Genomic DNA, 18,594 nt, shown 5'->3' with positions numbered 1-18,594 from the left:
CTTCTATCCTGCTGCAGTTAAGTCAGTGATACACACAGAGGATTAGCTCTTTAAGTGTTTCAGATGCCTGCAAAACCGATATACAGACTATGCTGGAAAAATTAGGAATTATTCGGGAATGGCACTAAAAGTTAAGTTACCGAGGGAATGTGAGATGAGAACTGAAAATGTAATATGTAACTTGCTAATTTCAAATATCGAGGGTCTCTCCTCTATGTACTACTTGAGAACATTTCTTATTTTAGACAATGATTACACACTGATGACCAAGTACACCATTGAGACAAACTGCTCATCAACCATATAATATTAAAGTCAGGAAATCACGCAACTGCCCAACTACTAAATTTGTTTATAGAGAGTTAATTGAAGCTTCTTTTTCACTTGTTGCACCTGTTAATCATTTCACAGCACATTACCTTAGCTAACTGCAAGTGGTAGAATCAAATAAAGTAGAAATTTTCCCTGATGAAAAAGAAAACTCTGAGGTACTGGATCTTTTCTTCTATACTGACGAGTGCTTACGCTTACTGCCACAGGTTGTCTCTATAAATCTCAACAATAATTTACTCTTACAGAACTTTCCACCAAAAGATGGGCTGCATGATATCCCAGGAAAAAGAACGGTGGAAGGGTGATAAGTAAGAATGAACAGGATTTTACTAAGTGGTCCAGAGAGAGACTTCCCGGAGACAGGGAATGCATGAAAGATCTCAGAGTCATGACTGTATTGGAGAAGGATGAGCATTCCCATGAGAATGGAACACCAGTGGTTTTAGAGTATGCAGTTTTCAGAAGCTGGAAAATTAAGTTTGACTAACACAAAACTCTCAGATCATGTTAACTTTATACCCTAAACTTTACACTAAACTTTTAGTCAACTTCATACTATAGAGAATAAGCAAAGTTATAGTTTGTGAGTGGTAAGTGACATCCTTAACTCTGCTTTAGGAAAAGAGTGTCAGTGGAAGGGGTAGATCAGAGGTTAGACTGCCATAGAGAAGCTTGTTAGGACGCATCTGCCATAGAACACCTGAGAAAGGAGGCAGCCGAGACAGGAAGATCTACAAGGCAGAAGGGAGTCAAGGACAAAGGAGGATAAAGTAGATAAATCCAGGTTCTGGTCTTGAGGTCTCCATTAGAGTTCCTCCAACCATACTGAGCCTTAGTTTTCTTAGCCCTAAGCCATGATTTCATTAGTTTGAGAGAAGCATAAAAGTAACCTGAATCAGAGACTCTCACATACTTGTTTGAGACAGCCATCCCCAACATGACCACGCAATCATATTAACAATATCAAACACTTCATAGAGTACTATTTATCAAAAGTATCAACAACATCTAGCATATACATTGAGGACCTCGAACAGTACCAGGCACCTAGCAACCGCTATATAACTGTTTGCTATTATATATGGATATAAAACACCTTGAATCCTTGCAATGACATCCTTGTCAGGTACTAATAGGATCCCTGTGTTACATAATAAGAAAGCTTAACAACAGAGAGGTCCAGCATCTTGCCCAATGTCAAACAGCTCTCAAGTGGTGGAGCCATGATATGAACCCAGTAGTGTGTCCAGAGTCTATGCTCTGAAGGATAGCAGTGCCCTGCTCCCTGCGAATCCTTCACACTCTGGGATTTTGAAAACAGTTCTGTGTCAAATCTCATTCTAAAATTACAAGAATGTGGAGGAAGAGAGGAAGCGAGTGAAGTGTGAGACCAAAGGACGTGAGACCCAAAGGGCTTTCCTGAGCCAGAGGTGACGCGGGAGCTTCAGGAACACAGTCAGCCTGGCCATCGTAAATGGCTTTTCTGGGTTGAGAAAATGCTGAACTTATACAAAGAGGCACAGAATGGTGATGTTCTAAACTGTATTTCTGGTCTCCTGGATAGATAAATATTTACAAATAGGAAATATTGGGTTTAGCAACACTAAATGCCAGAGCAACTGTTTAACTTTCAGTGTGCTATTTCAAGTGGATGATTAAATATGCTCTTAAAGGTAGCTTTTGTAATATTTTAGTCAATAATCTCCCCTGTAATGGAGGGTAAAGATGTTTACCTACCTATTGTCAGTTTAAGAGACCAGCTTCCAGAACCACTTAACACGACAGTGAAATGCTCAGTGTTTTATAGTATCTGCTATTAGTTGTTACCTGGAAAATAATTTCTAATACGTAGGTGTATAAAAATGACTTTGTTTCCTAATTTGTTAATGGTATCTTATTTTTTGGAATTTGGGGCAAACTGCCACATTAAAGCATTCAGCTGAACCTCTGATATATTCATTTTCTGCTTTTACTTCAGCAAAAGGTTTTACCAACCTAGGTTTTTTTTTCTTTCATTAGAACAATTTGAAAACATTTATAGCATACCGTCTTGTTAAACTAGAGATGTCACATACATAATAATGCCCACCACCATCAATTAATTTTATATCTGAGTTAGTTAAGTTAGTTTCCAGTATCAGGACATGGTTTTGTATCTCAAACATAATTCTTTTCACAGTCATTTGAAATTACTTTAAAACTGTATACAGTAAACTTGCTCATACAACCCACTACTCTACTGGAAGTAGTAGAGTAAAATAGTTTTTAGTAGAAAATAGTTAACTTAAAATAGTTTTCAGTAGAAAAATATTATGAACTTCTAGAATTCAGTCTTATATTCACTGTGCCCGGAATGCCTGAAACCTTGTTAAAAGTGCTAGAAACTGTTATTTAGCTATTGTGAATCACACTTTTTTTTTTTTTTGGAGGGAAAAGGAGATCTTTTTCATGGGATGGCTCTAAGGCAAAAGGCAACCACAAAACATGCGGAGGTCAGAAATCTGGGAATGATGAAAATTTTAATATGCCTACTGTGGACTAGAGGCAAAGCAGATTTTCTGATTCTTATCCTGGTAAAGACTCCTGATTACAGATTCTTAAACATAAAATCAAGTCTCCACTCTATCTGAGGGTTTCTTAGGGAAATAATATAATAATGCATAATGTTAGACTATGAAGAAACTCCTGTGAAACCTCAGTGTCTTTTGTGGTGTATTCTTAGAAAAATACTCCAAGAATACACAAAAGCCAAGACTATTCTTGGCTGTACCAGTTAGAGGGCAGTAGACATTCTAGAAAGAGCTTGCCTCTTCTGCTTGACCATGTCACCCTGATGCTGAATCAGACCTTCACGTACTTCATATCTACCCCACTTGTCCTTGATACTTCTTGGACCTGTTTTGTTTAGTATCTTTTGTGAAATTAACAGTCTATCTGCCAACTAGATACTGAACATTGAACATTCAGCGCATACAATAGGCTCTGGATTGTGAGGCAGAAGTAAAGAAATTTTACTTATTACTGAGTTGTTTTTCCAAAGATTGAGAGTCCATGTCACAAAACAGGTTTGTTTTGGCAAACCAGTCTCTCATTTGTCCTAACAGTCATGTGGGTCAGGCATTATCATCCCAATTTTTGACAGATAAGGAAACTGAGGTTCAGGGAGCTTCTGTGACTTGTCAGTAAGTGGGACAGTTTTGATTTGGATCCAAAACACAAGCTGCTTCTATTACTTTATTACAAAAGCCAGATGTTTCAGATTTAGAATGCATCCTTGTACTTCTCTGAATAAAAGCTCCATTTACAAATAAGGAAGAATTTGACAACCTGATGTTTTCAATGCACAAAGGCACTCAAAATATCATTCTACTTGGAGTACTGATTTACTGAAGGGATAGTTTTTAATTGCACCATAAAAATGATACTGAACCTTGCTATCTTAAAAAAAAATTCCACTTAACAATGAATGATAGATTTATGACTCACTTAATTGTTCACTTCTTGAGATTTTGGGGCTGTCTCTTTGCTAAAAATGAGGGGGTGTCTTCATTATTGACACAATCGCTCATTCTTTCAGTCATTTTTATAAACAAAAATATTGAGACAGTACAAATTAGAGAGAACGTGACGGAAGAGAAAGAATAATTACTTGTGGTTTTAACATTTACACAACTGCTGCAAACACATCAGAAGATGATAATGTTCAAAGTGAAATGTGTTGCACTGCACTGCATTGCACTCCTGTTCTGCCTCGGGTTTATTAATAGATCCTATTAATCCCCAGCCTTGAGGGTAGGGGCCGCAGCAGACATCTCTGTGACGCCTACTTCACAGAGGTGCTCTACTCGCTTACTACACATTTAATAAATATTACTAGGAGTGCATTAAATTAAGCTTCATTTTTTGCTTAGGAAATCAAGAATATAGATAATTGTAATACTGACAATGCTGACATTTATTAACAAGCACTTACTCTAGTGAAGAAACTGTGCAACGTGCTGCCTTGTACCATTACCTCATTTAATTTTCACAACAATCCTATAAAATGGGAATTCAAAGACTTTCCAAGGGCAATAATGTCATCCCTAAAATAATTTATATGTCATGTATTTTCACTGGTTATTTATTTGTTTTTCCTGAATATCTGCCTCCGGAGTATTTCCCCAAATTACTGCTTGTGCAAAAATTTTGTGCCGTGATTTTCTAGATATTTCTGAGTTGCTTAGTATTAAACTAAAGGTTCATTTTTCATGATTGTCATGTAAATTAATGTATCATGTTTATGTAAATTGACCACAGATTTAGATTTGCTATTATTACTACATTAATAATAACCTATATTAATATAGCAGGCTGTTTCCCCCCCCACACTACAAATAGAGCATAATCAGCTCTTTATCATAACTGGAGGTTGTAGATGGAGGGTAAGGTCAAGAAATTGTGAAAGGGGGGCACAGTGTTTAGTAAAACAGTTAACAAGTAAATATTAAATTCAGTTAAAGTGATTAAAATAGAACAATAATAAGTAAACCCAGTGAATACTAAAGCATCCTGTGGACACATCCATAGATTATAAATTGAAATTGTTTATCCAGGTTTTGGTACAATATAGTTTCCTTTAGTTTAAGATAAGCTAAAGGAATATATTTGATTTACTCTTTTAAATACGAGACTTTATCATGACTATAGTACTCTTTGAATTGAAATTTGAGTGAACACACCGTGTAAGTCCAACTGTAAAATTTAAGTGATTGGCAAAACTTTGTCTAAAAACAGCAAATTATACTCTTGGCCAACAGCCTTGAAGCCCCAAAAAGTCCCTGGTAGGTAAAAAGTTGATTTCCAAAAGAGGGGCTTTTTTAACCACATCCCTTCTTCAGCATCTACTGTCTATTGATGCACAATTTCCTATCAGTAATGATTTTGAAAAGACCTTTTCTTTCTGTATTATCCCCAAATAAAATCTTATGGTGATGCCAAAAACAAGGAGAAGAGAAACAAATTGTGTATGAGGAAAAAGAACTGCTAAGAGAGAAAAAAAAACGCTGAGTAAAAATAATATTTTAGGAGGAAATATTAAACCGCTTGTATTAATATTAAAAACAACCAATGTTTTATCAGTCACACTCTCAAGTCAATGGGATATGAGCAAAGAGACAAATTTTCACATTGTTTTACTGAATATAATAGGAAGATGGGGATAAAAAAGATACAAATTGTGAGGTCAGAAATATACAAAGGGCTCTAAAATCTGCTAGAACACTCTCGAGGAGGCTGTTAATTTAAAGAAATAAGACAGAGGATCATAGGGGAAGGGAGGGAAAAATGAAACAAGACCAAACCAGAGAGGGAGACAAACCATAAGAGACTCTTAACCTCAGGAAACAAACTGAGGGTTGCTGGAGTGGAGGAGGGTGGGAGGGATGGGGTGGCTGGGTGATGAACACTGGGGAGGGTATGTGCTATGGTGAGCACTGTGAATTGTGTAAGATGAATCACAGACCTGTACCCCTGAAACAAATAATACATTATATGTTAATAAAAAAAAGAATTAAATTAAACTAAAGGGGTCAAAAGCAGATTTTACGATATCCTGACCTAGCCTGTAATATTCTTCATTTATCCTCTCTTTGACCTGCCTCTCCCACAGTTAAAACATCGGCCCCTAGGAAATGGCATCAAGGTATTTATAATTTTCCAGGTCTTGTGTATGGGAAGTGGACACTGATTTTTTTTTTTTTTTTTTTTGCAACTGCTAAGTATCATATGTTGTAGATCATTCAATTAAGAGGACTAAGTATTTTTTTTTCCTTTAATAAATCTAGATAATAACCTTGGTTTGGGTTAAAAATATCACTGTTACTTAATTTCATAGATAATAATAAAGCAATGCTGATGGATCTCTATTCATGTTTTGGGTGAACTCCCAAGGTAAAACTGCAAATGAATTCAGAATTTTTATTTAGAATAATTCAAACTAACAGAATAATACTTTCAAAACAAGAATCCGACTATTAATTTAGATTTTTTTTCACATGCTGCTTAAGAGTATTTAAAAAAGCAATATAAAGTTGTATTTTATACTAATAAAAATAGTTTTCTTGTCTGAGAGCAACTAAATCGTATCCATCTCTCTTTCTTGAATGTTACATTGTCTGAATCTGTATATTGTTCGGTAACAAAAATGTAAACTTGTTAAAGCCAATCCTTTTAGACTGAATTTTTAACTACTTTCCTGATACTTTAAATCAGTGAGTAAGAACTGCAGAGAAGTCTTTTTGGCTGATAAGAAAGTCAGCCAAGAAACTTTTGATAAGTTCCTCAATAACAAATACTTGCAAAACAATGGTACTGATACAGAATAATTAAACACTGTATGACCTTTTCCTCTTCTCAGTTCTATTTTATAATATGCTAAATTTTTTTTCAGTACTAAATGAGTTATAAAAAAGTCATGTAAGTGAAGTTCTATGATTATAAAATCATAAAATGTTTCGTGTAAAGATATCTGTGTGTTATCCCCAACGCTGAGTACTGAGTTCAAAGGTTCAAAGTCACAGCCTCAGGTCGTGCTAGATGGAGTCCTTTCAGAGCCTGGAAGCTAGGACTCCTTCCTTACTCACCACTCAGTGATTTATCCACAGCAGTACTCTGCCACCATCAAGTCTCCATGTATTTAGCTGATATAAATTAAGCATTCCAGAAGTGACAATGCTTGACAACCAAATGCATAAAATAGTAAACAATTAACAATCAAAATAAGGAAACAGCTGTTAGTTTCTTTTTAATAAAATTATATCTAATTTACAATAAATGCCAATTAAAATTATTAACCAATATACATAAATCTCCTTTCCCTTATTGTCAAATAGTTACAGAGACTGTAAAATTCTCTTAAATTTTCAAAGTGATTCCTAAAGGGTTTTCCTTTCTTTCTCTCTCTATCCTTCCCTTTCTCTCTCTCTCTTTTGTCTCAATCATGAATCCTTGAGCATACTGGTACTTCGTACTCAATAAAAAGCAACTATGTTATCAAAGTGAAAACAAAGGGTACTAATAGGATAGTGAAAAATCCAACACAAGGCATTGCTATGCATGTACCACATCGACTGGTACATGCACAAGAGGCCCTGAGAAGGAGCCAACACAAGGCATGGCTCAGAGACTGGATGGGAAAGATGCTATATTTTATTATCAAGTTGAGCTGAAAAAGAGAATGCTTACCTTTTATTTCTATTAAATCTAATGATTACAAAAATTCACCTGAACTTAATCTTCAATCAACAATAACCACTAAGATTAGCATGTTAAAAGCTTTAATTACACAGCTATGACAAAATGTAATTTAAAAGCAGGGACTTTTGATTTTGGCTGTTGAGAGGAAAGGACTAAGCATTGGATGAATAACTGTGAACTGAAACCTAGAAATGTCACCACTACTAATGTATTATAATAATTTGCTGTATATTTCCCTTATACCAAGAGTACAACCCCATCCTGTTACTTCTTTATTACCATTTGCCTTCATCTTTGAAATTGCTTCAATTTAAGTGATGAGAGGTTTATTATTTTAAGAGGTGATTTGTGATGGTCTGAGGTATCAACCCACATTTCATTTACTGCTGTGTATCAGTTCTTCAGGATTTCTATTAAGTATGTTAGGAAAGTTAGTAAAACTTTATTGGCCAATGGTGTTTAGTCATTTAATCAAATAATTCACTATTCTTTGTATAAGTATCAGAAGAATGTATTATTTTTGTGAATTACAGATCGAGGGTTTATTTTTTCATACTAAAAATTACATTATTTCTTTGAAGTATTCTTTCTTTTTTCATATCAACATTATTAAAAATTTATGACTAGCAGATTAATTTTTCCTTTATTCAGCTAACAAACATTAGCTGAGTATCTGCCATGTACTATCTTTTATGTCTTGAGCTGGGAATACAACCTGAGTAAGAAAGACACAGTTTGCCCCTAGAGGGCTGAGTGCCCAGGGGAAAGATGTGTGCCCAGACACTACAATTACAATGCAATGAGGTAAGTGATGTGCGCGCAGGCTTCCATGCGAGAAAAAAGAAGAGATGCATAATTCCTTCCGGAAGAAAGGATTTCCTGAATGGCTATACTGAATTCTGAGGAATGACAAGGAGTGCTCAGGAGCAAGAAGAAGCTGAGGGAAAGGAACTAGGAATGCACACGTAAAGGCAAGTGGTCTCAACAGTTTGTAAAGCAGCATCACAAGGAAGTGGTTAAGAGCACGGGTTCTGGAGACAGACTGCCTGGGTTCCACCTTGGGCATTTATTTAACCTCTCTCTGTCCCAGTCTCCCCATCTATAAAAAGGGCATAGTAGGCATATCTACTTTAAAGAACCATCATGAGAATAAATGAGTTACTTTTGGTAAAGCACATAGTAAGGGCAACTTAAATGTTTGCTATTATTCGAGTGCAGGGTTCTTGCTGGCAGTGTCAGAAAGGAAGGTTTAAGACTGCAGAAGAGGGCTGGGCTAAAGATTAGAGGCTCCTGGTTAATTCTAAAAGAGATGCGAAGCCATGTCTGGATTTTGGGCACATGAAGCATGACCTACAATTAGTTTAAGCCTTTGGGAAAGGCTAATTAGTCATGGGGAGAGTGGAGGGGGTATGCAATGTGAAGCAGGGAGACAAATTCGGGGGCTCTGGAAACAGTCCTGGAGTGTTGCTAGGAGCCTGAACCAGGGCAGTGGGACAGGAACAGAGAGAAAGAAGTAGATTTAGGAAATACCTTGGAGGCAGAACTGGTAAGACTTGATGATTCACTGGATGATGGGATGAAGGAGAGGTATAGTTCAGGGGCTGGATGGGTAAGTTGTTATACTTTATCATCGAGCTGAGCTGAACAAGAGAATGCTTATCTCTTTGGTCACTTGGTATTTATAAGCACACGCTAATTGTTAAATTTACTTCCTTTCTGCATGGTGCTATCCCCTCCCCCCCTTTTTTTTACAAGTTGAGAGGATCTGATTTTGAAAAAAATACGAAGACTGAAAAGTATTTAATTATGTGCACTTGGCCTCAGAGTTTCTAGCTTTATCAGAGACCTTGAATTTCAATGACAATATTCAAAATTTGGAAGATATCTTTTGGCCATTTTGCCTTAGTCTTCTTTTCTGAAAATGCAGAGACATTCTGGCTGGCCTTGTTTCCCCTGGTGTTATGTGACTCTCTGACATCAGCATAGATATATTTCGCTTTGACACATGATACCAGCAGGTTTGAGATAGAAGGGCAAGACGGCTGGGCCTGTAGCAGGACAGGACAGAAAAGCTGGACTCTACTAACTGGCATCGGCAACAGGTGTTCTGTGGAACCCGAGTCAGGAAGGGCTTCCTCCTCTCTTTTTATTTATTTATTTATTTATTTAAAGATGCTTCCTCCTCTCTTTTTATTTATTTATTTATTTATTTATTTATTTAAAGATTTTATTTATTTATTTGACACAGAGACACAGTGAGAGAGGGAGCACAAGCAGGGGGAGTGGGAGAGCGAGAAGCAGGCCTCCCGCCGAGCAGGGAGCCCGATGCGGGGCTCGATCCCAGGACCCTGGGATCATGACCTGAGCCGAAGGCAGACGCCTAATAACTGAGTCACCCAGGTGCCCCTTCCTCTCTTTTTAAAAAGTGGGGAGGTAACTCACAAATACATAGAAAACAGGAGAGTTGCTATGAGATACATTCATCCAGATAGAATGTTTACCATCATCAGGGTGGAACAACTGAGTGTCTTTCTTTTTGTTTCCTTCTATTTTTGAAGTAGAAGATTCTCACATCTGTGGTAGAGGTCTTGATGTAGGAAGATAAATTTGCTATGCCCGTAAGATTTTTTTTAGCTCCATGATGCTATGTGGCTTTTACACTTACAAGACTGAGTGTCTTCTCTGTCCCTGGAGGGCCATTAAACCTAGCAGGCTGTCAGAGAATTGACAATGACAGCATAACTGAACAACCAAACACTTCTTATTTTCAAGAGAGAATCCCAAAACATTCTAGCTATTAAGCAGAACCAAGAGTCTATTTCCATTAGGACTGAGTAACTCATCTCCCCCCATATGTTTTTTACTACATCTAATAACTTTTTCCCACCACTGTTGGCTGTTCCTATAAAAGCACTGAGATACTGGATAAAATATCATAACATCTAAACCATTTTTTAAAGTTATCTTTTTCTGGGTCTTTGTGACAACCCAGTTCTTAGTCCCTACCATTCTCTCTAACCAAGACTTGAATCCAAGCAACACTGGTCTGGCTTTGATCTGGTTTTGTAATTTTGAGGCTGCAAGCCTCAAAGTATGTTTTGAGGGAAAAAAATGAACACTTCGTTTCAATGCCCAGAAAAATAGTATATTGAGTTTACTCATTAATTTGACTCTACCTAATTTTTAAAAGGCAGATAAAATAGGAAGCTAGTACCATTGATTCTGCTTGTTAATTCACTGTGTAGTCCTAATACTTTTTCTTCATTACTCACTGAATTAGTGAAGAGCCAGTATCAGAAGGAGAAACATTACCCCCAAATGAATATATTTATAAAAATGTTTTTGTATGCTGATTTTCTTTATCTTCTTTCTTATAATTAGCAGGCTATTATATTTGACCTTGGCAAAATATTTTAATTAGGTTGTCCATGGATATTTCAATAAGCTTGAATTTTTTTTTGACATTTCAAACATAACCTTGTGTCATTCATGCCTGTCTGCTACTATTTTAAATGTATATCATGTTCCAGCTGCAGGAATTACCATGGTTACTTGTTATGCCAATAGTGAAGTGTGGTTTGCATTAAAAACTACTGTGCTGTCTTACCTCTGCACTGAAAATGACATCAATATCTCAATAATCACAATAATATGAATTAATATGGAACCCTGGAGAAGTGTGACTATAAGATGATTGGACATAGTGGAAGAAGTTCTTAAGAGCTAAAATATATTTAAATGGCTTTTGGGGGGTACACTATGTTCATATTCTCTAAGAGCTCGTTTTAATGCCAAAATTGGCTTTATTTTATTAACAATATTGTTGAGTGGTTATAATCTCGCTCCCCTTTTTATTTATTTTTTAATTTTAAAAAAAATCTTTTGAAGATTTTTTCAGAATTTATTCATTTGAGAGAGAGAGAGAGCAAGTGAACAAGAGCAAGTGAGAGCAAGAACAAGGGGAGGGTCAGCGGGAGAGGGAGAAGCAAACTCCCCGTTGAGCAAGGCCCCCAGTGCGGGGTTCAATGCGGGGCTCGATCCCAGAATCCGAGAATCATGACCTGCACCGAAGGCAGACGCTTAACCGACTGAGCCACCCAGGCGCCCCTCCCTGCCTCCTTTTTACTTATTTATTTATTATTTTCCTATTTATTTATTTGTTTTTAATTTAAATTCAATTAATTAACACATAATGTGTTATTCGTTTCAGAGGTATGCTCCCTCCTTTTAAAAATGTATTTTCCTTTAGAAACGTACAGGACTTTGGTACTTCTTTGGGTGGAGAGAGAGTCCCATTTAATGTGAAATGATTACCAGAGAATTCAATTGGCAAGTCTTGCCAAAGGTACTTTTGTGTCCAGAGATGGTATCTAGGATTAAATTGGTTTGATCAGAGCCCTCACTTCTGATTACGTGGACTAGCTGAAGTTTGATTAAGAAAAGTTCTAGTTAACAGTCTTCTTCTAAGTTACCATCCATCCACTCCTGCTTCATAAAAATGCTTGAGAAGTTCTGGGGGCCATTTTCCCATGCATCTCACAGATCTCCCTACACTGTTCAAAGGACTTACTCCTGGCACATCGCCCAGTAAAGGAACCCTGAACAATGATACACGCTGTGGCCCAGAAGTCTCCACTCACCTGCACTGGTGCCTGCACCGGATGTGAGGTCTCCACCCATCAGACCACCTGTGGATTAAAGAGAAAGATCAGATGGAGGAAAGGCTACAGGTCCACAGAACAACACACTTTACCTTTAGGAGCCAACAGTATTTTGGCTCTCCCAAGGTCCTAAATTTGTAAAATATTACCTAAGTTGGAAGGCTGACATTTGTTTTATTATGACATGCTGAGCTCAAACTTTAAACCTACATTCAATCACTGACATTTTGCAGAATCTTTCTTTCTAAGAAAGGTTACATTTAAAAAATCCAGTGTTTAAATGGTCTCTGAATTTTCATTTTTGGATGTTTTATAGAAAGTGAAAAAAAAAGGACTAAGGTTTGCTGTATGTTCAAATAACCATACGTTTGATGTTTAATTCTTTGTAAATATATTTTATATAATTAATTTTGTAAAATGCTAATTGTCCAGAACTTTGGTCATTTCATGAATCTACCCACAGTGAATGACCTCATTTACTACCTGAATTTTCCTTACTGACACAATAAAGTAGGTTTCATTGGCTACAAATTTAGAAAGGTATGCTTATTCACTGCTAACTTAAATTTGGCAATATTAAAATATGACAGCTGGGATGTTTCAATAAGATACTGAGTATATTAATTACTGTTAGCTTTTAAGGAATAAGATTTAGCCAAAAGAACAGAATATTAGCTGGATTCTTTTCTTTCTTTCTTTGTTTTGGAGAGGAAGGTGGGGGGCAGAGGGAGAAGGAGAGAGACAGTCTCAAGCAGGCTCCACACCCAGCATGGGGCCCGACGTGGCACCCTATCTCACAACCCTGAGATTGTGACCTGAGCTGAAATCAAGAGTCAGGTGCTTAACCAACTGAGCCACCCAGGCGCTCCTCAGCTGGATTATTTTCTAACTGATCCTAAGTGACAGTCTATAATTATTAGTTTGTTCTGGTTTTGGAATTTGAAGAAAATATTCATTATATTTTAAGAAATGTTTGTTATTTCCAATCAAATAATATTTTGGAAATAAAGTATGAAATTAAAAAAAATAAGCAAGCATGAATTTATCAAACAGGGAATTCAACTGCGTTTGAGTATGATCTGAAAAGAATAACATATGGTTATTGAAAATTCTTATGAAAAATTTCAATCATATTCAAAAGTAGAGAGAATGGCATAATGAAGTCCTTTATACACATCTCTCAGACTCAAGATTTATTATTTGGTTGATTTTGATTATATTTTCTATATAAAGTTTCTGTACTAAATAGTAATACATGTTTAAATTATAAGGCAGATACTGAAGTATTCTCAAGGAAAAATTCTTCCATGAATAAACTGCTTTTAACACAGTTATGTGTGCTTAAGACATATTAAAAATTTCCTATGGAGTGCTTTTTTAAAAAATAAAATGTAATATATAATGGTTTGCTATATGCAATTTAGAAATACAATTATTTTTGGTGCTTCTTTTGGAGATATAAAGGCATTGTTTGGTTATATTCAGTATACAGTTACTTAGTTCCAACTGGGAAGCTGGCAAACCAGGAGGAATTTCTTCCCTTCAAGATTCTTTAAATCCAGTGGGGAAATAGACACATATTCAATAAAGCACATCGTATTGTATTTTGCTTGATCTGAGTATGAAGAATGGTTGAACTTTTCCTGAGCAATAATTTCTTTTCTCTGGGACACCGTGCATTGCACAACAATAGGGATTTCTTAGAAATGTTGAGACAAATTTGTGGCAGGTATATATGTTCTTATGATGTACTCTTAATTTCATTTCTGACTAAGTTCTGTTTTTATTTCACACTTCTTAAGTTATACTATTTTATCATATTTCTTTTCTGCTTTAAGTCCTTTGTGGTGTAAGTTTCCGTATAAACAAATAAAAAATGCCCAGAATAATAAATAGCTAGATGGCACAAATGCTATCAGAGGACACAGGGAAAGATTTCATGGAAGAGGTGATGTTTGGCTAAGAGGAAGAAGGAAAATGGCATTTTAGGCGGGAGGAGAACAGAAGCAAAAGAATGGAGACAGGATGTTTGACTTTCTGTTTGAGAAAGTATGTGGTTAAAATATAGCCACATGAGAGATTGGTGATAGTCTGAATAGATAAATAGCAGATTATGAAAGATTTCAAAAGACAGGCTGACGAGGTTGAAGACCTAAAAGGGGGTGGATATTAAGTAATGAGGGAACATAACAGATGGAAAACTGGAAAAGTCTACAGCTTGATGATAAAATACCCTTTTGGCCAACAGTGGCTCCTTCCAATGATTTCTAACACTGCATCTGTATGAGGACATACCTGTGTTACCTGCACTTGGAGGTCGATGTGTCACACCAGGAGACATACTGTTTCTCTGCAGAGAAGGGTGGGCCAGTGGCAAAAGGTTGGGGTTTCCCAGTGAGCTGACGGGGTTGCTGTATACCAAACTGTTGTGGCTGGACACTGGGATGGAGACTGGCATCTCAAAGTTGGGAGGGGGAACAGCCTGTGGGAGCAGGAAAAAAATACGGGTAAAAGGAAAGAAGAGAAACCGAAGCCCTCAAGTACAGAGAAGACTTTACTTTTCCAAGAAAAGTTTCAAATTCCAAGCTGCTTGGTGTCTAGAAGACCATTAAGAAGAGCTCTCAAGATGCTCAGATCATAAATTGATTTCTTTAATGTGCTTAGAACTCTTTGCAACTATTAGAAAACGTTTCACTTTTGTTTAAAACAAAGCCCCATTTCATTAGACTCCATTGTCTTTGAATTCCATTCTATTAAGTAATAATTGTTCATTTGTGATGTCTGAATCTGGTACCAGAAATGACTGCAAGATCAAAGGTGCATGATTGTGATGACTTCACAGAAAAAAGGAGGATTAAAATGCAAACCAGAGTCTTCGGTTTAATTGCTTATTGAAGCATATTTATGCAGAAGTTTAATGATATAAAATCATCTCCAAGCATGTGAATAGCACATATACCTTAATTATTATTTTTAAACGTCTGTCTTTTGAGATTAACTCTAAAGATAATAGACATTTTAAGAGACAGAATTCAACAGAGCATGTATCATTCAATAGTTCATTTTTTAAAATGATAGTTCAGAATATATGTTACACTTTATATTTTGGGGATGCACGGACACTGACAAATGGCAAGACCTCTAACTCAAAGGAGAAAGCTGGCAAATATTGAGTGAAACGAAGTCGTGTGTATATCTAATTAGAGTAATCAGGTCCCAATTATTGATATTTTGGTATTATTTTAACAATTTAAGCAAAATCATGCTTATTTCTCTGCTTGCGCTAACTAAATAATCATACCTACAACTTCCACCTTTTTAAAAAATGTTCAGCATAAATGAAAGTACTGCTTGAATATATTGCCAGAGGACTCATGGTGTCAGAGCATACTGCATTCTTACTATAAAATGGGTACGTGTGCGTTTGTGTGTGTGTGTGTGTGTGTGTGTGTGTGTGTGTAACTATCTAATATATCTATTGGAGACAGGGTTTATATAGAACATTCCTTCAGGATTCTCAGATAAGTCACTGTGTAAGTTTAAATGCCTATGTGCCTGTGACTCAAAGGTTTTTATTTTTATTTATATCGTTTTTCCCAGTAATCTTAACATCATCTTTCCTTTCCTGGTTGATTGGCTGGCCTGCATCAGATGTCATGCTCTGCAAAAGCTGTTTATCCTGGTGGTGAGTTCAATACTACTCTCTGTTTAGGCTTATGCTCTCTTATTCTTTATTTTTCCTGTTTTCTTTTCTTCCATGATCTGGACATGTTGATATTGACAGAAGCAAATGTTTCATAACTCTTTTACATGTCTTTTACAGGGAAATGAAAATGTTGAAGTGCTTTATTAAAACAGTCATTCTTTATTAAGACTTTATCTATTTTAAGCAGAGTAACAAACAATAATTTTGGATAAACATCATGATACAATGAAATATCAATGTTGGATAAGACATCTAGGAATGAATTTCCAGAGGCTCAAATTTTCAGAGCCTTTTAAACAACAAAAAGTATTAGTGTATGCTGTGAAATAAATGTCTGTAGAATGAATGAAATATTGCACTCCTGTAGTAAAAGGCCAAATAAGAATTACTTAGAATACCTAAGAAAACAAAAGTAAGCAACTGTGGTAGGTCTTCTCTATTTGCCTCTCCAGATCCACTCTCCACCCTCTTTACTCCTCTGGGCCCAGGAGGCTGAATCTCCAGACTGCATCCACCAGGCTCCCCCTGCCCTCTGGCTTCAGCTGGGCCAGTGGAGGCACCAGCAGAAGCACAGAGAGTAGGAGAGAAGTCAGGGTGTTTTGCTACCGTAGCATCCTCCCTGCGGAGCCACAGGTTGGCAGGGGCTGCATTCCGCTAGCGAAGGTCACGCCTCTTTTGGGGTCATGTCTTCTATAGACTTAGATCTTGCCGTGCTCTGGTATCTTTTCTGTCCTCTTGCTCCTTCAGGCCTAGTTATGGTAACAGCTTCCAGGTTGCAAGCCTTAATACACTTCACCATTCCTTTGGGTTTCACTGAACTCTACCTATCTTCAAACAGTCCTTTTACTAAACTCCCTTCAATGACTGTGTTTCCCCCCAGAGCCATAATAGTGACTCTCTAGATCTAGAATAGTGGTACTCTACAGGGGCGGACTCCCTCCCTAGGGAGCACTTTGGAAATCTGTGGAACAATTTTGGGGTGTCACAATAACTGGGGGGTGTGGCTGGTATTTTCTGGGTAGGTAGGCAGGTATGCTGTAAACCCTGTCATATGTGGGACAGTTCAACACAACAAAAATCATCTCATCCCATTCAACTTTCAAAAGCCCCCACTGGACATTTATATGTGTGAAAAAACCCATTTACAATGATGTGAGTCAGAACTAACTTTGTTCTACAAACACAAGGTATTTTTATACATTGAAACACGGATTTTGTTATATACTGAAATTTCCAGAAATGCAATTACTGTGTGCATTGAGGGAACATTCTACTTTCTTATGTAAGGAACTTCATCAAAAATTTTTCACCATCTTGGAAAATCATGTCACCAATGGCAATTCTGCTTTTTAATTTGGGTTGTAAATATAGCATACTGTTTTCTCTTAACTCATTCCATTAGAAAGTGTTCCTCTACCCCTTCACTGAAAATCCTCTTGTCATAGTCATTATTAACCTTCAGGTTGCTAAATCCAATGGAAACTCCTCAGTCTTCAACTTCGACATGGCTGTCACTCCTTCTTGATAAACTTTCTTCCCTTTCAAAACTCTGGACTTTCCCCCCTACCTTGATGGTTGCTCCTTCTCAGCTTTTGTTGCCAGTTCTTTCTTTTCTCCCTGATCTGTGAATTTAAGAGTAGCATGGTTCTTTATCTGCGGTTCAGATCTCTCTCCTTATTCAGCCTTGCATATCCAGCAACAACCTCAATATTTCTACGTGAATGTCTAATAGACATCTCAAAATCAACTCCAATCTACCTCTACTCATACTTTTCTTCATCTCCAGCTGATGATAATGCTTTCAATGGCACAGAATAAAATCCTTGGGAGTCCCCCTTGAATCTTCACTTTCTCCCACACCTGACATTGAGTCCCCAGAAATCCTATTGGTTTAACTTCCAAATATAACCACTCTCCAAACACCTCTCATTTTAATGGCTACCATTCTGGTTCCAGCACCATCACCTCCTGCCTTGATCACTGTTGTCACCTCCTAAGAGTTGCCTGCTTCTATCCTTGCCCTCCTTCTTTTTATTTTCAATCTAGCAATCGAATTGATCCTTTAAAAGCACAAATCAGATGATGACACCCTGTGAGAAGCTCCCACCTTACTCAGAAAAAAGCCCAACTTCTTCCAGTGTTCCATAAGACCCCATAAATTCCAGCTTTCACCAGGCTTCATGATCTGATTTCCTATTGTCCTCTTCCCTCACACCCTCATGTCCATGGCTAACTCTAGCACTTCCTTCAATTTTCTGCTCAAAATCTGGCCTTCTCAAGGAAGGCCACCCTGACTACCTTATTTAATTGTACAGCTTGCCTTACCCCCATCTCTCTCCTGATCCCTTTCTCCTGCTTTTCTTTCCTTTGTAACATCACTTATGATGTTGGCCAAATAATGTTCCCTTTCATCAAGCTGCTAGAGCTCTTCTGTTGTAAGGGAATGCAGTGCCTAGTCTACATTTTATTATATGAATTGAATATTTTTCATCAAAGGAGAATTTTTAGGAAGACACTATACTAATATGAAAATACAAGCTTACAATTTACTGTATATTATTTACTGGGCAGGCACCATACTACATAATTCACACACATTATGTGATCCAACCCTTTCAACATCCCTTCACTATGGATATAATCCTTTCCTTTTTAAAT

The 18,594-nt window shown here is 36.9% G+C and overlaps 1 protein-coding gene across 6 annotated transcripts in view; it reads right to left on the bottom strand.

Annotated features, from left to right (window-relative positions):
- Positions 1-18,594, bottom strand: part of MEF2C (myocyte enhancer factor 2C) — a 151,034-nt gene that overhangs the window by 18,573 nt on the left and 113,867 nt on the right. For all 6 annotated transcript variants that reach the window (XM_032404025.1, XM_032404027.1, XM_032404023.1 and 3 more), the window contains 2 exons: positions 14,526-14,712; positions 12,210-12,257 (listed from right to left, as the gene is read on the bottom strand). In XM_032404025.1, the coding sequence (XP_032259916.1) occupies positions 12,210-12,257; positions 14,526-14,712 (235 nt within the window). The remainder of the gene's footprint in view (positions 1-12,209; positions 12,258-14,525; positions 14,713-18,594) is intronic.

The sequence above is a fragment of the Phoca vitulina genome, unplaced genomic scaffold, assembly GCF_004348235.1.
Source record: "Phoca vitulina isolate PV1807 unplaced genomic scaffold, GSC_HSeal_1.0 scaffold6, whole genome shotgun sequence".
NCBI lineage: Eukaryota > Metazoa > Chordata > Mammalia > Carnivora > Phocidae > Phoca > Phoca vitulina.
Note: the sequence above shows the minus strand (reverse complement) of the source record. Positions and strands in the feature narration are given on the sequence as shown.